At 37.1% G+C, this 24330-nt stretch overlaps 1 protein-coding gene across 1 annotated transcript in view; it reads left to right on the top strand.

The window, feature by feature from the left end:
* Positions 1-7970: 7970 nt before the first annotated feature.
* Positions 7971-24330, top strand: part of LOC134493900 (sodium-dependent neutral amino acid transporter B(0)AT1-like) — a 30183-nt gene continuing 13823 nt past the window's right edge. Inside the window, exons 1-7 of the mRNA XM_063298732.1 lie at positions 7971-8230; positions 15376-15516; positions 16867-17004; positions 19624-19805; positions 21479-21589; positions 22263-22375; positions 23915-24043. Of these exons, the coding sequence (XP_063154802.1) occupies positions 8029-8230; positions 15376-15516; positions 16867-17004; positions 19624-19805; positions 21479-21589; positions 22263-22375; positions 23915-24043 (1016 nt within the window). The 5' untranslated portion in view covers positions 7971-8028. The remainder of the gene's footprint in view (positions 8231-15375; positions 15517-16866; positions 17005-19623; positions 19806-21478; positions 21590-22262; positions 22376-23914; positions 24044-24330) is intronic.

The raw sequence follows: 24330 nt of genomic DNA, 5'->3' as shown, positions 1-24330 counted from the left end.
AAATTTGGCTAAAAATGCCATTTTTATGTATGATACAAGCCAGCCAAATGCTGAATTTAGAAAGACAGGACTTCAAAAAGATACGACGTATCCAATGAAGGTATTGCAGAATTACATAAACCCAGATTTGCTCTGTGAATGTTGATATTTATAGAAACATCACCTTTCATTAGAAAGGTACTAGCAATTTCTAACATTTTCTAACCACTGCTGCCTCTCCCCCTATATTTACCACTGTGACCTTATTGTGACTACATATTGAGATTTCATGCCGATGCTGCCTGAGTAAAGGATTAACTGCAACTATATGTTCTCGCTTCGGTCTTCGCTCTTTATGTATGAATCCTCCTCCTCCTTTCCCTACTAATCATAATTGTGATTTGTACATATATGTCTATAAAAAACACAGGCTGCTAGGGAAAATGGGGAAAGTAAGAGAATTTATAAAATCAGTTTGTATCAATATTAGAGAAAAATAATAAAGTACTGATTTTTTCCCCCCAGGATCAGTCAGAAGAAACCAACTATCCATGCTGTAGCTCTGCCACCACCACCAATGGTTATAACGTAAAGTTTTTAGGTAACTGTGAAGATGCAGGGCTGGCATAAACACCAGGAACTTGTTCTTAACTGAGTAACTGTGTCCCAATCTCAATTCTAATAATTAATACCAAGCCTTGTGAAACAAATTATTTTCCCCATGTTATTTATGAAAACCGGCATGGCATGGTGGTTAGTGTACTGGGGGAATCTGGGAATACTGGGTTAAAGTCCATCTCATGGGATGACCTTGGTCAATCAAGATCTCTAGGTCCAACCTACTAAATTACTGAGTAAAATGATACAAAGGATTAAAAACAGTGGAATAATACAACAAATTACTGAGGAGATTAAATCCAAACGTTTGCTTGAGTTCAGCTCTGAGTCTTTGCATGATGTTGCCTGATTCAGTTATAGATTAAAGTATAAAGGTTTGCACATTTATTTTCCTGCTTCAGAGGAAAGTAGAAGAATATATATTTTAAAAATAATGGTTGTATATACAGTAGATTGCTCACCTGTGTGTTTCAAGTAGAATATTCTTTCAGTCAAAAAAATCCTGACCAGTTTAAACTGAAACAAGTGGAGATATACAACATGTTTTGTCCCCAGCTATGGGACCAAAACATGTATAATCCAGGGGACAGCAGGAAAAAGCTAAGGATGTTGGTGGCAGTGGCCTGCCTATCCCCCCCGCCCACAATCTTTGCGAAGTCTTCCTTTCCCTATCTCCACTTACCTGCTGCAGTTGTTGTCCTTAGCTTTAAGTCGAACAAGCCCATCAACCTCTTATCTTCTCAGCACCTTCCATTCGCTATCATCACTTAGCTGTCCCCAGTGTCAAAGAGGAGAGACCAGTCTGCCAGCGCACTCCCTGGTCTTCCCTAAGGAGAGGTAGGAAAGCAAAGGTGGCTGGGAAGATTGGGGGGCAGGAGGCTGATTGGTTATGCCACTCCTTGATGCTAGCTCATCAGGCATAGGAAAAGAAAAGAAAATGCAAGGAAGATTAGCAAGGAAACCAGATCACAGGCCACGTGGAGGAGGAGTAGAGAGAGGGATGAGATGAATTACCCTTGCCTTGCTTGCCCTGTAAGACCTATCTGAATTTTGTCTCTGCCAAAGAACAGAACAATCCACGTATTTCGGGTTTGGGTTCTTCTGGACTGCAGCCCACCTCAAATGGTTCAGCAGAATTTTAACAAGACATGATGTATTTCTTTTGGATTCTTACCAAAATATATTTTATGTTATGTTTCAATAAAGAATAGATTGCAGTATTGCCTAATGTAACTACCTATCTCTGCAGCCTGCTTAATACTTTCAGATTTACTTCTATGTCTGTGAAGAAGTACTTCCTGGTTACTTACCCTCCCATATGTATTTCCCCTGTGTATCTCTCCAAGCCTTCCTTTCTCCTTCCGTACATACATTGTTCATAGTCCTGTAGTGATATACTTGGTATATGCACAAGAAAATACAGTAGTCTTCTATTCTGAATGTGAAAGGTGAAAAGATAGAGGTCAATTGCATCTCAAAATGATGAAATTACGATATTTAGAGACCTTTTTTTTTTAAGGCCCACATGGAGGTCTATTTAATGCCCAGCAAAGTGAGCAGGGGAGTGGGAGGAGGCAATGGGCAAAGCCCCCCCCCCCACTCCTTCAGAGATTGGACTTTCCTGAAAAGAAAAAATGGAGACAGCTAATATAAATGTTGATGACCAAAGGATCATGACCATGCTAATGCCCTGCAAAATTGCATAATGTAAAAAGTGTATTGCCCATTAACAAATCTGGAAGCAGCTTTTGGCACTGAAAAGAAATCAGAATAAATTCTGGAGGAAGATCCTTGGGGAGAGCATCCCATAAATGCAATCCCCCCCTCTTTTCTCTCAGGTCATCAAATTCTTAATTGTGCAAATTAGGCACTGTTAACCTTACACATTCTTTAGAAAATGTTTCTTTCACACTGTTTTCCTATTTCTTACTTATTAATAGGGCAACATATGGAAATTAACAGGACAAAAAATGCAGAGAACCATCAACAGGGGAGACATATGCCAACTTTACAGAACAGATCAGAGAAAAGAATGGAGTTGAAAAAGAAAGGTTTCTTGGAGTACTTGAAAAAGTATTGTAATTTGTATGTTACTGTTAATTGTTGTATTGATTGTGGCTATTGCTTTGGTATGTCACTTAGGGTAGCCTTGACTAAAGGGGTTTATACGTTCATAAATAAAATATCATGAGGACATCTTGATTTTCTGGCAAAAAAAGTACAGCATCCAGTGGCTCCAATAAGATAATGTCATAGATTAATGTTAACTCTAAAATCCCTTGAGGCTATTAATTTAACATATGTTTTTGCACATAAATGACGATGACAAAAGTTATATATACAAAAACACTAAAAGAAAAGGATTTTTTTTCCAAAAGTTTTTTTCCAAATAATTTTAATAATACAGTGATAAAATATGTGGAGAAAGCCACACGGGGAGGGGGAACATAAGCCATAAAACAGGTATCCAAAGCCTTTAGATAGTCGACACATTTATTAAGACCAACCAAAATAACACAGAAGAGGATGCAAGTTTTCAGGTTCTATAAAACTCATTAATTAACCCTGATGTTTAAACTCTGCAATTTCCAACTCAAAGTCAATCCCAAAATGGAGGTTGTGGATTGTATACAGAATCTGTGTTAAATGTTATTCATGGATTATATTTGATCTTTGTTAGAATATTTTTCAGTGTCCATTCCTCTACAGCCGTGTTTCTCAGCCTTGGCAACTTTAAGATGTATGGACTTCAACTCCCAGAATTCAACTTCCAGGCCACATATCTTAAAGTTGAGAAAGGTTGAGAAATACTACTCTAGAGGTAGTTTAAAAAAAAAATTGAATTCATAAAATGTATAGGCTATAAATTCCTCTCCTCTACAAGGAGCATAAAACTTAGTGTTGATTTAATAGTTATGTGATAGAGAGGATTGTGTCCTCTGGGTGCAATAATCTGTATGCGTATATTGCAAGCTAAAGAACGAAGATGGGATGTGATAACAGAAGCTTTACAAGAAAAACATAGTACAGATGTTTTTTGCATGCAATAAAACAGGTTGCCTTCTTGGAAATCCTTGTTTTTAAATGTTGTTGATATTCTTTATTGAGCAATGTTCTAAGTGCAATCTTCTTTTTCCCCCCCTATCAGTGCTCTCTTTCCACTGTTTCTGCAACAAGTTTTTAGTGGAAATGATCAAGCCTCTTGAGTCATTAGTGTACCTGCAAAGACATGGATGTATCTTCAGGAATGCAGAGATTCAAAAGAAAGGACCTTGCTTTTTGACTTAATACAGTTACTTTAGAAACGTTAAGATGCTTTAGGATCTCATATACATATATTGCTTATATTCTTATTTCACCTTTAAATGCTTAACATAAAATCAATAGCTGACTCATTTAAATTTCTTATTCAAAATATATATTGTTAGTATTAAAATTGTTAAAAACTATAAGAATTCAAACTCAGAGTTGCTCATTTTTAAGGATTTCTTGTTGAATTTTTATTGGTATAAAGACACTTAAAGTAACTAAACGATGTCTGTGTAATATTTTTCAATATTCACTTTTAAAGGTTAAACTAAATTGTCAAAAACTTTGTGAGAACTCCTGGTACTAGCACAGGCCACTGACATTGCTCCAACTATACTAAGATATAGTATACCTACATATCCATGACACCAATCTCTTTTGGGATAGGGAACGTTATACAAAGTGTAGAAAAGAAGTAAGAAGCAATAAGCCAAAGGATGACCAAAGGGAAAGAGAAGGAAATCTGATTTACACCAAACCATTTACTGTACATCTCCATACTTTTCTATCATTAGGAAACATCCATGCTTCCACCACCTCAATCTTTGTTGAGATCTCAAGGTCAGTTCTTTAGAGTGCTGTATGAGAAGTAGTTCTTCATTAGCTCAAGGGCTGCAGCATCAAAGCTGTTTCATACGTTTACATATAAATTTCTCATGAATGGCAAATGAAGAATCTCGTGGTATGCCATTAAACATACATTTATTAAATAAAAAAGCTTTACTGCACAACAGAGCTACCTTTTCATCATTTCACATCGGTTATTCACCTGGCAGCATTTTTCATTAACCAGAACACCACTATTTGGTTTTATACCAGGGGACTCAAACTCACAGCCTTTCAAGTCACCTTCGGTGGCCCACCACAGAAATTAGGAAGAAAGAGCAAGCCCTGTGGGGAGAGTGTCTTTTGGCTACATCCAAAGAAAACCCTAGCTGTCATGGTGTCATAACTCAGGGCTAGCAATACAGCTGCTCCCTGCATGCCCTGCTTGGCCAGAGTTGTTTCTCCTCAGTGCAAACGAGACTTCTTAGTGCCTGGCCTTGAGGAGAAGGCGAGTAGCTGCCATTCTTCCAGCAGTTAGTCTCCTGCTATGTGAGTGAGGCACTTTCTTTTGTTTGGAGCTGGCAGTGAGCTAGTGCTCTCCTTTACTCTCCCTCCTGGTCTCTGTCTGTCTGTCTGTCCCCTTAGTCTGCTCTCTACTCACTGAAATGGGCAGGGAGCAATTCTACCTTCTTTTGGGATACTCCTCCCCAGCTAAGGGACATGTGCTTACTCTTTTATTCTTTTTTATTTATTCTTCTATTACTCTAATATTGCTGTGGGGCACAGAAAATGACTTGGAGGGCTGGGCACTGGCTGTGATTTTTTGATCCCTGATCTATACTGAGACTGGGATTTCTGAAAAGCATTGATCTGGGATTGCTTCCAAACTAGGCATTAGTGGGGGGTAGTCACCTTTATGGAATTTTATAGGAGACTGAGATAACATAGGTATTTTTTTATTGATTATGTGGCATCAAGTTGTTGATTCTTAGTGACCACCTAGATAGATTTTCTCCTGATGATTCTTCCATAGTTTCTCTTTATAGAGAAAGTTCATTTAGGAGGGAAAGGTAGAACAGCTACATGAAGTCTGTGTTCATATGTTATGCTCCATTGCTCATGCAGTGGTCCTTTGAGTCTGGTGTACAGATTGGGATCATGCCCCAACTAACCCAAAAGTGCTAAGATTAAATGTGAAATTGCCTACATTTACCCACACATACCAGTTACATACACACAGCCTTCAAGCTTCTGTTTCATTCCCTAACTCAGTGTTTCTCAGCCTTGGCAACTTTAAGATGTTTGGACTTCAACTCCCAGAAGTCCAGCCATTCCAAACATCTTAAAGTTGCCAAGCTTGAGAAACACTGCCCTAACTCACACCATGATGATTGCAGAAAGGAAACCATAGAGTCAAAGAACATATAGTAGCCATGCTTTTGCATGGTTGCTCTAACCTCTGACCTGTTTTGATAGCTGGAAAAAAGAATTAGCTGTATATTAACCCTTTCTTCAGGGTTCACACAACAAGCACTGACAACTCCTAATTGTAGAGATCTTTGTTTTAAATGATTTTTTATTTTTACAACACTGAATTATCTTCCTACCACTTTCAAAATACCATTTTTATTCCATTTGTATGTAGGTGAGAGTTTCCAGGCCACTTGCAAATCTGTTTCCTCACAGAATGCTTCCTAATTGTCTTTACTTTTTAAAAAAGTAGTTATGTGGTCAGAGCATGGCAGCAGCAACCTTGCAATCATAAGCATGGTGGCATGGTAGCCAACTTGCATCTGGAAGCCAGATTAGAGCTGCGAATACTTTTGCATGGAGAAAATGACAGGGACTGTTACAGTATAGATACACCTGACAAAATGAGCCTGTCTGGTGTAGCGGTTAAGGTCTGCCTTAGGCACAAAGCCAGCTGGGTGACCTTGGGCCAGTCACGCTCTCTCAGTCCTAAGAAGCAGGCGATGACAAACCACTTCTGAAAACCCTGCCACGAAAACTGCAGGGACTAGTCCAGGTAGTTGCCAGGAGTCAACAATGATTCGAAGCTGCCAAAAGCAAACAAACAAAGAAAAAAAAGACATACAGTGTAGCTGCTAATTTTTGTAACTTGTACTTACTGTATCTCTGTACCAAGTAGTTTCTGCATGTTCTTCCTAGCTGGGTCTGCTCAGAGTAACAAAATGCAGCTAATTACACTGGACAAATGTAGGTGTATTCATATCAACTTTTTTTTTACCCATGGCATCTATCATGAGAAAATAAAATACTATCTTCACCATAGCTAAAAATGGTGATTTAATGATATAAATTAATAGGCATGTTCTCCAGCAGAGAAGACTTCAACCTTTTTTCTTAAAATGAAGATTTTCTCAATCAAAAAAATCTGGAGGTGCTAAAGGAGTGCAGTGCAGGTCTCCATTTCGGTGGCATGCTTGGGAAGAAAAAAAAGACTCATGAATGAGCCTTTCCTGCTACTTTATACAGCATAATTTGTTCTTTTCCTATGAGAGGTTCTCTGTTGCTCTCTACTGGTCAAGGTTGTACATCTACGAAGAGCAGCAGGACTGTAACATCTTGGGCACAGGAATAATAAGAGGGAACTTCATATCCTTTCTTTTCCTGGAAAAATCTACTAAATGTGCAAGTGTAGATCTTTGAAGAAAACACTTCACCTGAGTGAATAAGAACATAGTAAGTTCACTATTTTGGTGGAGCTGTGTATTTTGTAGCATCCATGGAATCCAATCTGGAGCTGTAGTTGCTATGATGCAAGATCAGACACTTGACCCTGTGTTCTTCTCCTCTGCAGACCCATGAGAAGCCTTACAGTATTTGCAGTTTTGATCATTCCCCCACCCCAGTTCATTCAGTTAGGCATTACAGAATTAATACCTTTACCTTCTATTCCATGCTCCCCTTTAAATGTGGATACAGCACTTAAGTATTTCTTTCCTGCCTGCTGTCTTGAGTTACATTAGTGAGAATGGAAAGTTACAAAGCACGAAGGCAAGGTGATTCAAAATCAACAAGAAAGGGGGTGGGGGGATAGACACACACTTGTGCCCTCTTGCATGTTGTGTTACCTATCCAAAACTGTAAAACTGCTAGATGTTCCAGTATTATTTGTGTATATTATAGCTGCACATTAAAAAAAAAATCAGCCAGGGATGAGATATTATAGTATATGAGCTTCAATTCTGCTGGACTATTTTTCTCCTCTTTTATCTAGTGTTAATGAGGGTTAGCAGAAAGATACATCAGGTCATATTCAAACATGCTGCTTAATGTACCTTGCAGCAAATTACCCTGTGAATTGCCACTATTCACAGCTTTGATACCAAGCAATCTCTGTGTTCAGTTGGAGCTTTGGCAGATAAGACATTAATAAGTCTCAGAGTAACCTTGGTTAATCAAATGAGTTGCTGACGCTTCTTTCCTGCCCCAAGTCAGCACCAGTACGTTTAGTGTCAAAGGCTCACTATAAAGAGTGGAAGCTGGCAGCTAGGACTTCCTTTTCATCCAGCCCAGAACCTGCTGCACATATTTGCACAAGAACGTCCAGCCATGGTGAAACTTCAGCTGCCAAATCCTGGTCTGGAGTTGAGAATACCTTCCCACAAGGAACTAGAAACCATAGAGACTACAGAAGCAGACTCAAGACCCAAATGGGACAATAAAGCACAATACATGCTCACCTGTATCGGGTTTTGTGTAGGCTTGGGCAATGTATGGCGCTTCCCCTATCTCTGCCAGAGCCATGGAGGAGGTATGTCTTTGATCCCTTCAATCCTGGAAATTCACATTGATTTGACCGAAACTGCTTATATGGTAATAATACATTTTTCACTACTTATCACTGTGACTTCTCACAAAAGTAAAAAAATCAGAGTTTTATAAGACTTGCAGACAGTTACATGTTACCTCGTTTCTTGGGATAGTGAGAGCTGCAGTTGTAGGAGTTCTCTGAGGTTGACTTTTCATTTGCAGACATCTTATGACCTGCTTATAGAACATCTTCACTGCTGTGATCTTGGGGGGGAGAGAGAGAGAGAGAGAGAGAGAGGCAAAGCATTGTTTTGTGCCGTTTTATTTACTCAGAATGAAGTCCTGCTAAATTCACTGCATGGGGTTTCATCAGTGCCTTTGTAATAATGGCGATCCATTCTAGGACTTAGAAAATCAAGAAAGCCACAAATTTCTTCTGATTTCTCTCTCTTTCTCCTCCCACCTCTTATTCATGTCAATAAAGGGGCAAAATTATTAATTTGTTACTTGCAAACATGAGAAAATAAAAAAAAATATTTTGTGAAATAATTTGTAATCAAGAAATTGCCCAGTTTGATCAAGAGTTGTTGTAGGCATCTGTTTTATCCACCTCTCTGGTATGACATCTTCAGTGCATCAAACTCTGTTACTATAAAATGCTTTTCTGATCAATTCAAAATCTTTTGAGACAGGAGATAACTTGTGATACTATATCTCTTTATAATGTTTTAGGGCCAATAATACAAATAATCTCCTTCTGAAAAATATTAATAATGTATCCACTTTCTGGAATATTTCTGTTCATGATCTTTTCTTCATATTTCTTGCCTTTTTAGATCCATTAGTGCTTGGCCAGATATTGTGGCCCTTTCCTTCTCTCTGTTTGCAGTTCTGTATAAAGTAAGAGTTGAATATAGTGTACAGATTGCTCCTTAACTACAAATTATTACTATCTACAACAGTGTGACAGACCAGCTGGTATAGTGGTAAAAAGCATTGTGCTAGAAACTGGGAGACAATGAGTTCTAGTCCTGACTTAGGCATGAAGCCAGAGAGGCCACTTTCTGTCAGTCACTCTTTTTCAGCCCCCAGAGAAGGCAGTGGCAAACCACTTCTGAAAAATTATGCCACAAAAACTTCATGGGCTTGTCCATATAGTCACCAGGAGTCAAAATTGACTTGTAGAAGGTGCAACAGCAGCTACTCTCTGTCAAATCAGACCAGATCTACTGCTTTTCTTTGAAGAAAACAACAGAAGGATGTTAGACTTCCTTCATATGGCAAACATATCTAATCTAATAGACTTAGGGATATATGTGCTAGTCTAACAATAAATTCAGGTTTTAATCAGTTTTTTAAAATTACAGTCATAATTTTTAATGTGTATTTGTAATTTCTGTTGCGTTTGGTTTTCAAATTTTGTTACTTTTGAATATTTACCAGAAAGGTGGTGAGGTATAAATCAAATCAATAAATAAAATAATTGCAAGCAGACTAGTACTGATATTAATATAACATGAGTTTTGAGCATTTTTAACATAAAAACTGAATGCTCACTACTTTGCTTCAAAGTTATTTTCTGTTTCCAGAAACAGAGAATTCTCCTTGTGAATGCAGAATAGCCTACTGAATATCTATCCTTCTCTCTTCCCTTTTCTTGCTAAATTGGCAAGATGAAGAATCCCCATTTCAACAGGGAAGAGAAATGGGATGCCTGTTTCAGTCTTTCTAGCAGCTGGCACAGTTTGGGAATGACCATGGGAATCACCATGAGTCTGGCTTAAACTGAGTAGTTTGGCAAAATTTGGGTGGTGGTGGTGGAAAGAGAACCTTCACAGTAACTTATCTTTCATTTGATAACTTAAAAAAATTCTGAAAACATCAGAGTTGGTTTGTACAAGTATTTGCTTGCTTTTGTTATGTATATAGAAATTAGCTGCTACATCACTGAACCTGCATGCTATTGTTTCAAACCATAGCCAAGTATTTTGGAAGCTTTTGTTCAGGACATCAAGGCATTTTTATTTTGCAACTTTATTTTGTTTTGCAGCTAGATAAGATTAATGGAATATTTTAAAGTGATCTTACGCTGTAATTTTTATTTTAAAAATCAGTTCAGAATAGTTCTGATCAAACTGACATTTGAAGACACAAACAGTCTGAATTCTTGGGACCTTCATTCAGTGGACTTTGGAGGCAACAGACAACATTTACTGTGGACTTCATCCCCAGTGGCAAAGTCTGTTGTTTCCAAAGCATTGTGGACAATTGATATAATTTACAACATTTGCATTAATTTATGTTGTTTGTACAATCGCATAACTAATACTTTTATATCAGTTATGTCAATTAACATCATGCAAATTACATATACGACAATAAAAGGCTCTAATGGTGCAAATTATGTGAATTTGGACATTCAGATTGGAGAGATACCCTTCCCCTCTATTGACCCATTAAGTTATTATTGTCATGGTATCTTCAGTTCATCTGCCTGAATATTACTGTTAAAGTTACATTCCCTGAAGTATAATAGGCTTGGAGGTGGATGCTGGCAGTGGGTGGAACCAGTGCCAACAGTTTCCTCAACCTTTTTCTTTCTTTGCTGCATATGAAGCATACCAGAGCATTCAAGTTATCCTCCTCTCAAAGCAAACAAATGCACAAAAGACACAGACTGGGGATACAAAACAGTCTGAAACATTTTATTATACAGTCATTCTGGCTTCAGCATCTTTTAAGAGAGAACCTATGTCTGGCCAAGCAGGTTCCTTGAAAACATACGCTATTCCATCAACTTTATTCAAATCCATCTCTTTCCAAACATTTTTTGCTATCTTAAGGTCTGCTGTCATATAAGAGGGCAATAGCTTGAGTGCAAAGGGAGGAAATCCTGAGATAAATCCAATTTGGCACTAGTTAGGGCCATTTGGGAGTCCTAGGGCTGAACTGCATAACCAGCCTGCCTCAGTAGGGCCACTGACAAGTTTCTTTTCTTTTTTAAATATGTTTTATTAGAGAGTTTAACAATGCTAAAAGATAATACAAACTGCAATCAGAAAGAAAAAGGAAAATAGAAAGAAAAGAAATGCAAAATGCAAAATGCAAAATGCAAAATGCAAAATGCAAAAAGAAAAGAAAAGAAAAGAAAAGAAAAGAAAAGAAAAGAAAAGAAAAGAAATAGAAAAAAGAATATTTAAAGAAATGGCTCCCAATCTTCCTTGAAACAAGTGCAGGCAAATTTAATATTTCCCCACCCCCTATAAGATTATATACATGATTCAATTCTTCCCATAACAACCCCCACATCCATCTGCAGATCCAAAAGTCGTCATTTCTGTCCAAGTATCAGCAAAAAGTCCATAAAGGGTTTCCAGAATTTTATAGAAATATTTCTTACTTTAACCCTGGTCAAAAAGTCAACTTTGTATTCCTTTCTTTTGCTTCTAACAATCTTGATCTTTAATTCATCAAGTTGCTGTCATAGGATTGAATCTCCATTCAAACTTACTTTCTTCCATCTCAGAGATTTCTTCAAGGCTTTAGAAACCCTCTTTTGTAAATCCAGTGATATATCCTTGCCCAGATCATGTTTCATCTCTTGGTTTATCATTTGTATTTCTACTCTGGCTGTCACCTCTGTCTTATGATCCACAATTCCTTTATTTTCTACATCAGCTGGAATTTGTTTCACCTCTTCATCTTGTTGGTCTATAATTTCTCCCAAGTTGTTCTCTTTCCTTTCCTTCAAGAAATGCATTAGTAGGTGCAGAAATTATTGCTGTCAGTTTAACTATAAGTTTCTCTCCCAAATCTTCAAAAATCCTTTGAAATGTCTCAAGTGTCATACGTTTATCTGTAATTTTATAAATTTCACTGCTTCTCTTTTGGTTCAAGAGTAAACAACAGGTCTCTCTCTCTCTCTCTCTCTCTCTCTCTCTCTTTGTCTTTTTCCTGCGTGGAACTTTAGTTCCCTCTAGTGTCCCATTTCTATAATCACGAAGTCTCAAATTTCTTTGTTTCTTTATTTTCAAATTTCAACCAATCTTCTCTTTCCTAATAGACTAAACAGTTTATGTTTCCATGAATATATTGTTTTGTTTATTTAGTTATTTCAAAAGTCTTAGAAAAAGTCTTAATATTCTAAATTCATCTGGTCCTTCAATTCATTTAAAACTTTCTTAAATTAAATTCTTATTTAAGTAAAGGTAAAGGTTTCCCTTGACGTAAAGTCCAGTCGTGTCCGACTCTAGGGGGCGGTGCTCATCTCCGTTTCAAAGCCTTGGAGCCGGCATTGTCCATAGGACACTTCCGGGTCATGTGGCCAGCATGACTCACGGAACGCCGTTACCTTCCCGCCGAAGCGGTACCAATTAATCTACTGAAGTTTTACTCACCAGGTAGTTTTTTAAACTTGTTGCTTGGGGTACCTTTTTAAACTTTAAAATAATTACAAATCCAAAAGTGTTTAGAAAGTGAGGTTAGACAAACCCAGTGTCCTTAAAGGCTCCACCGTGGTTGAGAGCTTGTTGGCAATTGTGGCAAGGAACATGCTTGTGCAATTATAGCTATTGTGCCATATATGATTGCTCCTGAGCTAACTGGTTTTAATAACATTTATTCACACCTCACCCTTTATTGTTATACAATTTACATGGAGATCCCTTTTGAGGAGTGTTTGGAAGCTTCAGCTGGTGCAAAATGGGGCAGTTAAGTTGCTCACCAGGACAAGGGATTCTATCATCACCATATTAAAAGATCACACTGATTGCCAATTGTTTTTTGAGCACAGTTTAAGGTGGTGGTGATATTAACTTCTAAAACACTAAAAAAATCTGACTATCCCTGGGATAGCCTATCCCAATTTGAACCTTTCTAGTCTTTAAAATATGCAAGATACGTTCTCCTAAACGTTGCCTTACTTTTAGAGCCCTATTTATGGAACACATAGGGGAGCACCTTCCCCTGCAGCACCAGGACTTAATTGTTAATTATTTTAACACTATTTAAATGATTATTTTTGGTTTTGTATTTTATATGTTGTTTTTGTATACCTTGAGTACTATATTCATATGAATAGAAAGGCAGGAGATTAATCAAATCAAACATATAAATACTAAACAGGATGTCTTGGGGGTTGTGTACATCATATTTCAGATACTGATGTGGGGAGCTAACAAAATAACCTCAGTACCCTTAGTTGTCAGAGAATAGGCTGGGGAAGAATAAGCATAAAGGTTATGTCAAATCCAAGATGCAAGTACACTTTAGTCTTATTAATAGTTTAATGATTTCAGGTAATTTATTTTTCAACCATTTTAATTGTAGTTCTCCATTTTCTTTCTCCCAAAGCTGTCCCTTATCAATCAGTTTTATTTTACTCATTTTTACCTAGCACAAATTGTTACACTTTGATTTTCTATAGAAAACTGAAACAGGAAAAATTCAAGTACAATGCAAAAGAGATACAGTATAATAATAAGAGAGAGGGACAGGAACGGGAAGCTGGAGAGGTGAAATAAGTATTCACTGGCCTGTAATGTCCTGTATTTCTCTTGTTACTAGTTTTTGTCTTTTATCTGATAAAAGTTTCAGAAAACTGCTGATTTATCCTCTTTTATGATATAATACGGTTTCTTTTAAAATAGAGACTGCATCTTCATTTTGGTAGGAACTGATAATTAATAGTGCTGTACAGTGCTTTGATTAGATTCTGAATTTAAATTCCAAATAAAAATTGAAAGTGCAAATGCTGTACTCATCGGGAACTCATTACGGTGGCCATTCAATCCTGGAAACAGACTTGGTTTTAATGAGATGCAGATAGATACTGTATTCAAGTTCCCACATGTTCCAAAGCATCCCATCTGAATCATATCCAAAAGCACTGCATAGCTCTAATAATTAATATGACCAGAACAGATATGGAAAATGAATTTTAGAAAAATTTCAAAGCTAATACAGTATTTGCTTTGGAGGAAAAAAAACAGGATCATTGTCATACATCTCATTAATATGATTTCAATTTCTCTTCACTGCAGGCTTCCTTTGACATTACTAAACCAGATGCTTTCTGGTAAATAGTGCCACTTTGCAGATGAAATGGTATGCAAGATAAGCAGGCACATTAATCAAGAAGCAATGCTTCTGACTTATTCCATCTTCCAGTTGCAGCCATAGCTGCAAACCATAATGTGTATGCCCATTTCAATCCTTACCAATTGTTTGGATCAAGGACTGGCAGAACAGTACCCAGAGTCTCCCTAAGTTAAACAAAAAAATTAAAAAACCCAAAACATTTCATCAAATCACCAAATGGACTTTATTACATGTTCTTGAATGAGAACTTGAGGGATATCAGGGTGAATGCTTAAAATGGATATGATATCATATATAATTTTGGAGGTGGGTATTCAGGAGGCATAGAAAAAGTCACTGAAGCCAAGTTAGGTATTCAGAAATAACACACAGCATATGTTGTCTCTCCATGAGGCCATTATCATATGAGTTTGTAATGATAGCTATATAACATTCTCCCTTGGAGGTGAAGAATATGTGCATGTTCACTGAAATTATGGGTCACTCTTCTCCCTTTTGCTGTAAATTGTATAGGACAGGTATACTTGAAAAGCTCATATATCCCCTGAGTGTAAAGTTTGCTGGAAAGGAGAGGACATGCTTTTCAACCCAATGCATTGCTGGATTTCAGCTTTTCCCAGTCCCAGTCATCTGAAGAGCATTAGATTCAGGAAGAAAAGCAAAACAGAAATCAGCTCTTTGGGGAATACCTACTAAAGAAGAAGAGCGAAGCAAAATATGTGTCCCTTTCCTTAAGTTTCCCAGATCCACTGACCTATGTTTTGCCTTTTTTCTTATTTTTTGATGTGTTCCACAGCATGTCTTTGGTAGGAACTGAAGGATCCCTTTGTTACTACAATCACGCTTGTAATCATGCCAAGATAATACACCAAATACTCTTATAAGCACCATAGTAGTTTACTTTCTTTTACTATAGAAGATTCAAAATAGAATTCACCACAACTGTTTTCCTGTCTCATTGCTTCTCATGACCAATAAAGCTGTTCCTGTGCCCACTTTATGCCAGCTTTATACAAAACATACTCATTTTGGATTGTAATTCCACAGGAGCTTTCATGATCCCTTTCCTCATTTTGCTTGTCCTGGAAGGCATCCCATTGCTCCATCTTGAATTTGCCATTGGACAGAGACTCAGAAAAGGTAGCGTAGGAGTCTGGAGTTCTATCCATCCAACCCTGAAGGGAGTAGGTAAGTTTTAAAAATAATTTGATCCACCGAGTAACAAGCAGCTTTTAGTCCACTTCAATGCATCAGCATCATGGGTGTACCTACTGAAAGAACAAGTGAACTTGAAACTTTTAACTGAATCAAGGCACAAGAAAATGAACATTTGAAGAATAATTTGATCAATACAGGATTTGTGAAGTAGTCAAGGGGAAAGTCAATTTAAATTTGTATTGTATTACAAGTGTTATATTTGAAGTTTGCTTAGTCAGCTATGTATCGTTTGCTTGCAAGTTAAAGTTGTAATACCATCATCTGTTAAACATTTCCTCAGTGCGTCTGTCTTTTTGTTACTGCAGAAAGCCCACCAGGTGAAATAGGAATGACATTTCCATGGCTGTAGATATTCTAACTACTAATCTTCCATTTTTTAAAAGAATGATTTTGATATAGGAAATATTGGATTGAGGTGTAGGTTAAATTATTATAGTTTGGCAAGTTAAATTTTTACAGTTAATTTATAACAGATTTATTTTCATCTTTGTGGTGGACTCTATTTATAATCCCATTAATTTACAGCAACAGTGCTTTTCTGGGTATGTGAAATACTACATTTGAATTACTGTTTAAACAAAAATAGTTGCAGAATAATAACACCATAACAAATCATTTAAAGATAAAAATAACCTGTTAGCATTAAAAATAAAATCTAATCTAAAATTTCCAACCCAGACAAAGAACTATTTCTAACATAATTTTTTCCTGGTTAGCAGTGGGCAATAGATGAACAAGGGCTTAGCACCAATAAATAAATTGTTTTTCTTTTTAATGATGCCTAGAAATAAATATCCTAAAAATGTTCAGTTAAGTTAACTGAATATTTTCTACTTCCAGCAGCTGTTTGGCATGGCTGGAATACAGAAAGATGAATATTAAAGAAAATGCACAGTTGCTGATGGGCTGGAAAGTCAATGGCAGTTCCATTTACAGGCTGTTGCAGTGCTATATTAATATTCCAAGACAATTATCTTTAGGCTGCAGCCCATTTTATGCAATCCAATGAAGTATTTGGAAAAATTTTCTGTGGACTCAGTTTCAGGCCACAAACATCTGTGAATGCCACTGATTATAATGGTGGAAAACATGCTCTGTGTCAGCTTGATAACCGTGCAAACTCATCACAAGATCTTTGTTCCTTTCTATATAGCATAAATTCTTTGATAATTGATTCTGTGTGAGCAATGGGGTAGAAGTGAAACACCGTTTGCATAGATTTCTCACAGGTCTTATTTTTTAATTGTACAAAATAATAATAAATAATAAATATAATAAATAAATAAGCTCTGCTTAAAGTTTCTCCCTCTCTTCCTGTAGGTATAGCTGCAATGTTTGTCTCCTTCCTTGTGGGTTTATACTATAATACAATTATTGCCTGGGTGATGTGGTATTTCTTCAACTCCTTCCAAGAGCCACTGCCCTGGAGCGAATGTCCACTGAATGACAACAGAACAGGTACAGGCTATGGAATGGGATGCTTACTCTAGTTGACAAGCCATCATGAGAAGGCTTCTTGGGGGAAATAATGTAACAAAAATATAACATATTTTTCCCCCAGAGAACATGCAAGACTTTTAACCAAATCTGCTGGATTGGTGACAATAGCCTACTAAAGACTTGCTATTATAAATGAAAGTAATAAAAGCATCATTTTATTGCTGAATCCTTATCATGCTGATAATTAAATCTGGACTTTGGTATTCAGGTGTGTCTCATCTAATACAAGGAATAATTCATTATTTATTGGGAACAAAAGGGGTGTTGGGTGTTGGTGTCTACTTAGCACGCATTGGTAATATTTTGGGTAATGGTTGAAGTTTATGATAAATAACTATTATATATATTCTGAAAGAGATTGCTTTTTTGCAACATAACCCAATGAATGAGTCATTGAAATCTTTCTGATAATTTTCTGCCTGACCTACACTGAGGTGTTGCCTTCCATTTACAAATCAAAACTGCAGAAAGATGCAAGTGATTGGTTGCTATAGCACTGATTTTTTTTCAGTTATATAGGTAGCATAATTGATTGATTAAAGCAGTTATCGAAATAAGCTTAGATATTTTTAAAGCACTGATACTGTGTAATTGACAGTACATAATACATAGTCCTACAGGAACTTTCTCTTTGAAAAGCATTCTGAAAAGAGGAAAAATAGGGTTTTCAAGTCTCTTCAGATGCTTCATTATAATAATCCATATTTGTATATTAATAGTACTATGTAAGTCCTTTTGTCATTGCCTGCCTTCCTTTCTAATTTCCATCAAATATTACTCAAAATATGTTGCTTAAGTCATAGAATTCCACACTCCTTTGAAGAGGAAATATTGATTAATAAGTTAATTACAAACCAGCTGATTCTATTTTTAATATAATTGTTTAAAAAAAATAACAGTGCAGAAACTTACAAGGCTTCTGCTATATTAGAGAAAGGATATTTATTTATGTAATTTAAGAGAGAAATATGATTTTAAGATGCTGCCTGGCATCATCTAAAACAGTGTTTCTCAACCTCAGCAATTTTAAGTTGTGTGGACTTCAACTCCCAGAATTCTCCAGCCAGCATGCTGGCTGGAGAATTCTGGCAGTAGAAGTTGACACAGCTTAAGGTTGCTGAGCTTGAGAAACATTGAGCTAAAAGAGAAGATACGATTTCTTAGTGTGATTCTTCAATCCATGTAAATGTAGGTAAATATAATCTATTGAAAATCATATGGTTTGAATAAAGTAATCTTCATAATTTGTTTGACAGCCTGAGAAAGAAATCCATGGCACCATTACAATGTGATTTCTAAGGGGACACTCAAAAATTGTTGACATTGTTGAGAATTTATTTTCCTGTTGAATACATCCACAAAAATCACTGCCCTTCAGACCAGAAAACCCCTATATAGCATGGTGAGTCCCAAATACTGCCGATATATAGATGGTGGCATCTTCCAGATGATAGGAATTTAATACAACCAAATTTCCTCACACAAGCAACAGTTCAACCAGTACCAGCCAGTACCATTTTGCTGCCTGAAACAGATGCAAGTAGACTTTCACGCAAGTTAGAGCTGATAGCACTTTACAAGTACTAGACTTACTTCATTGCTCAAACAATTTTTTGTGTCTTCATCGCACTATTCCTTCCTTGTTGTGCTACATAAAGCAGGTTGTTTCATTCTGCCATCTTGGGTTGAGGGTGAGGCTTAAGAAAGCCATATTAAATGAGGTATCTAAAATATGCAAGGATGATTTTGTTCATTATTTTAGAAGTAGTTCCAGAAAATCATGCACATATGTTTCAGAACATAAATGTGAGATGCATTTTTTGTGCTAGGGGCTATGAGAACTCCTTTCTCATAATAGCAACCATCATCTGGAATCATCTCTCAAAGGAGATACATCACCAGTATTCTCATATTCTTAGGCCTTTTTGTGTTTTGGAAGGCCTTCAGGTAAGCTGTCATTTTAGCATATTGAGCTTAATGAAGGCTTTTGAAATTTATGGGTCTCTCCAGTATCTGGGACGCGGTGGCGCTGCGGGTTAAACCGCTGAGCTGTCGATCGGAAGGTCGGCGGTTCGAAACCGCGCGGCGGGGTGAGCTCCCGTTGCTCGTCCCAGCTTCTGCACACCAAGCAGTTCGAAAACATGCAAATGTGAGTAGATTAATTGGTACCGCTTCGGCGGGAAGGTAACGGCGTTCCGTGAGTCATGCTGGCCACATGACCCGGAAGTGTCCTATGGACAACGCCGGCTCCAAGGCTTTGAAACGGAGATGAGCACCGCCCCCTAGAGTCGGACACGACTGGACTTTACGTCAAGGGAAACCTTTACCTTTTTACCAGTATCTTAGGTACTAAAAAAAGTAAACTTTTCCCCTTTAATTATTTTGCCTTATGCAACTTTATGCAGCTTACTTTATTCAAATTGTTAATTACTCAATAGTCTAAAGCCCTAATTTTACATTTAGTTCATCTGGAAACATCAGAATTCATGGGTGTTTTTTTCTTCTTTTACAAACTCATATGCTGCTGCTTAAAAAAATAAATCTGGCACAGGTCACTGAATGTCTTCCTGTTTTCAGGTTTCATAGAGGAATGTGCAAAGAGCTCTCCAGTGGATTATTTTTGGTACAGGAAGACATTAAACATCTCCAGCTCTATTGAAGATTCTGGGAGTGTACAATGGTGGCTTTTGCTCTGCTTGATTTGTGCCTGGGCAGTGCTGTATGTATGCACAATCAGAGGCATTGAAACAACAGGAAAGGTACTTCAGTCTTATTTGCAGAGAGGAGGAAATGCTCCTTATATTTGTTCTCCTTACCCAGAATTGCTCTTGCAAATTATTCCACAGCATCCTTGTTTAGAAAAGTCACATTAAATGGTCTCCTCGCAGCCATTTTCTCACAGCTTGAGTGTAGAAATTGGAAAACCGCCTAGTTTTGGCAGTGGGCGGGAGACAGACTTAACATGATAGGAATAGAGAGGAATTATGGGAGAAAAATAAGTGGGCTGAGGAAGTTATTTTCCCTGCTGCCTGCCAGATCTCCACCATAAATTTTTCCCAGTCTCAGCATTCCCTTACCACATAATGTCCAGCTGTGCTCTTAATAAAGAAAGACCTGAACATCACAGCATGGGATCTGTAGACTACAGAAAAATTGCAGGCTATAGTGTGTCAGTGAACAATTTTGCATACAATGTTACTTCAGAAAAAAAAAAGTAATTTGTGGAGGAGCTGCTTCTGTGTTTTCCACCTTCCATGGTAACATCTAGGTAAAGAACCATATTGGAGACGGGAGGGAGGACGTTGTTGCTAGACATGACTCCTTTCTTATGTTGACCTTACTTACCTGGTTCTTGTTTTAGGTGGTATCAGCAAGATGTGAGCCAGACTAGGCAAAGTAGCCTCCACGGCACAATTACACTTTATCAATCTGCATTTTGGGATAATATGTATGAAATACATTGAGCACTAAGGGTTGTGATCAAAAATATTTTCTTCACATTTCCACGCATTTTCTTCATTCAAACTGTTTTACTTTTGTTAAATTACTGTTAGGGTCTTTGTAGTATTATTAATATATTACATAAGCAATGAGAGATTGTTCCTGTTTTATCTACATTTCAATAGTGTGTGAAAGAAAATGCTTATATATTCATTAGATATATATCCCATCTTTCCTGCAGGAGCTTTTGCTATGACAAAACCTTGATTTTACAGGTCCCCATTTTGGTGGACTTGAGATGCAGTGGACCAAATCTAAGTGAAGTCCATTGTTTGGTAAATCAATCCAGAAACATTCAGACATTTTAGCAGATTTTCTGTAAAACATAAATTATGTAAAAATTCCCTAATTATATAAAATTTGCAAATATTATATACTTTTGCATTTAACAGACATTCTGTTTTAATGGACACCCTTTCCCCATAACTGGTCTGTAAAACTGAGGTTTTACTGTAGTATTCCATACTCCAAAAGTATCCTCAACACAACTTTATGAGGAAGATTAGACTGAAAGATAATGACCCATGGTAATCAAAGCTATCTTTCATGCCATAAATCCTTATAAACTAAAACCAGTATCCAAAATATTAAACTGGAATAGCAAAGGAAAACACTTCAGACAAATGATGTAGCTTAGACAATTATTGCATAATTATCAAACAAGCAAGTAACCAATTCAAAACCATTCCAGCATCACCAAAGAAAGACGTAAGTATTTAAAATCTACCAAGATAGATAATGAGGAGGGTGTTCTAGAGATAAGGGATCACCATAGAAAAGTCCATGTCTCTTGTATCTGGCAACCTAATTGATATTACTGGTGAGCCTCCAAATACAGTTCTGTGATCAATCTTTCAATCTTAAGAGAAATGAAATTAACATAAGATAAATGTACATATTATAATCCTCAGTGGTACATGTTCTTCCTCAGGCAGTATATGTGACTTCAACCCTTCCATATCTTGTACTTACCATTTTCCTGATCCGTGGCTTGACTCTGAAAGGATCTACCAGTGGTATTATTTTTCTTTTTACACCAAATGTAAGTATTAATTTGATATTTTTGTCTCTAAAGAAAAGAACATAAATTTCATTAAGTTAACATCAGAAGAGTTGTGTTACCTCCAGTTCCAATGCAGTTTGCACTGTTTCTCTTCTTATTATCAGTCCTTTAACTATGAGAAACCTTGTGGGTCAAAGTTCCCTGGTTTACTGGGGCATTTACAGGTTGAAGGAAGATCTTTCCTCCCTTATGAAGATTGGAGCTTCATCTGTGCAGCTTTTTCTCTGGCAAACTTGAAGCAATTTTCACAAAAGGCAGTTCAGGGCTGGAATGCATTTAAGCTGACCTAAGAAAACTAATGATTGTGCTATCTGAATGGAATGGGATTCATCCTTTTGTGATGCTAAACCTAGCCTGTCTTCCTGAGTCAGTTTGCACTGAAATTGGAAGAAGCACAAAGATGATGTTACTTTGACCCCTGCAAGAAATCCTACTCACGTGTGCATATGATTATGAGTTTTCCTCAAGTTCTAATAGGAACCTACCATCCACAAGAATAGGATGGTCCTAATGGGGGTTATTCCCATTCCACAATTTCTTGTAAATGAATAAATTGCAAGCTCAAAGGCACTGCTTCTAAACAATGTACTTTTCTCTACAGGTGACATGTGACTTAAGTTTTAAAACCTTGTTTTTCCTTCTTCTTCTGCAGGTGACTGAATTGGCTAACCCTGTCACCTGGCTAGATGCTGGAGCCCAAGTATTCTATTCTTTTTCCCTTGCCTTTGGAGGCCTCATCTCATTCTCCAGTTATAACTCAGTTCAGTAAGTTGCCATTATGCAAAAAAGGACTAATTCTTTTTTTATGACATACTTTCAGAAAAGGAATCAGGGATATAATTTGAAATAATATTTCTGGTGACACTTCTGGTCCCCAATTTTATTAATAATAAGAATCTAAGAAAATGATGTTTGCTGTCTCTAGCAGCTAAGGTTTGAGGTCTACTGCCTTTGAGTCTGAAACATTTTATATGCTCATTTATAAATTTATTTACATATATTTATCAAATCCTTTTTAAAGCTGTACATATTTAATATTATTGTTTTGCCCTGTAGTAACCAATTCCACCCTTTTCACGAGTAAAAGCAAATGGTAAGAACTCAGAAACCTAAAAAAGCCTTCTTCACCTTTCTTTCATAGTGACTATTACAAGTCTTTCTTATAAGGGGGTCACACCAGCAGTTTTGTTTAACCCCAAATCTATACAACAGTGTTACTCAATCTCAACAACTTTAAGATGTGTGGACTCCAACTTCCAGAATTCCCCAGCCACCCATGCTGGCTGGGGAATTCTAGGAGTTAGTGTCCACACATCTTAAAGTTGCTGAGGTTGAGAAACACTGCTATAGGGCATCTTTTTGACCCATCCCCCAGCTTTGAATAAACTTTCTCTATTTTGATTTTTCCTTGGCTTGAAAAAATAGTTTTTATTCTGGTGAAGTGACCCATTTATCAGTTCCTTCAATAGTCTGGGCATCTTCAAAGGCTTTTCTGTTTCTGAAGGACCATTCTTCCGTTAAGTCAGAAAGTTCATGCTTTCCCAACCCTCCCTCCCTCCAACTTGCTCCCCAGTTTTGTAAGTTTGCCACTTCATTTCTACCCTCCAGTAATTAATTTCCACACTAGTAAGAAATAAAGCATGGAACTGATCTTCTCCCTGCTTGCCAGTAATTTGGAAAAAAATAAAATAAAATTAGCTAATCGAAATGCTAATGATCATAGCTGCAGATCATCCTGAAAGCATTTCTTTTTAAACTGTTATAGAAAGGGCTGAATAGTGGTTGGACAGCTTTATGTAGAAAGGGCGGCTTCCATTTATGTTTGTATATATGATACACTGTATATATGTGTGGGTGTGGGTGTGGGTGAGTGGGTGGGTGTTGGGGGGAGAAAGAAAGAACCAGAGTGGCTGACTTCATTCAGCATTCCAAGGGAAAAACAAACCAACCATATTATGGTTTTATGCAGTGTGTGAACTGATACATGGCATATTTTTCATATTACAAAGACCAACTTGAGATTGTCAGAACTGTAAGATAACACTGTATATTCTCATAGAAATCTTAATCTAGTGTTGGGAATATATCAAAAGTCTTATTTCTGTGCATGCATATCTCAAATAGTGTTATCCTCCCTACATTTTATCATCAGAACAACTTTGACAGATACATAAGGCTGGAAAATGCAGACTAGTCCATGCTTGAGTGGGGACCTAAAACTGGCTTTCCTAGGTCCAAGACTGACATACTAGCTCTCAGAGACTGTTGTGAAAAATCAGCTGCCTTCCTTGTTTTTGTTTATAGCAATAATTGTGAGAAGGATGCCTTGATCATTTCTGTGATAAATGGCTTCACATCCATTTATGCAGCCACAGTCATATACACAATCATTGGATTCAGAGCAACAGAAAGATATGATGATTGCTATAGCAGGTGAGTTGCTGCTTATTTCCTAGTTAGCATATTACTACTGATTGAAAAGGGGTTGTTTGTCTAAACTACAGCAACAATTGAACAGTCCAAGTGGTGCTGAATGGATGGTGAAATGGGGAGGAGCTGTCTCCAGCAGTGGGCACTGAAACCTTCAGAACATTGTCCATATTATTTTATAGATTGGACCAAATGCATACTGTTGCCCTCAGTCTTGTTCAGTCTCATAAAAGAAATGGCAACTGTGACTATCTGTTTCTCTATGATCCAGATTATAATACTGAAGAGTT

This window comes from Candoia aspera, chromosome 3 (assembly GCF_035149785.1).
Source record: "Candoia aspera isolate rCanAsp1 chromosome 3, rCanAsp1.hap2, whole genome shotgun sequence".
Classification (NCBI taxonomy): domain Eukaryota; kingdom Metazoa; phylum Chordata; class Lepidosauria; order Squamata; family Boidae; genus Candoia; species Candoia aspera.
Note: the sequence above shows the minus strand (reverse complement) of the source record. Positions and strands in the feature narration are given on the sequence as shown.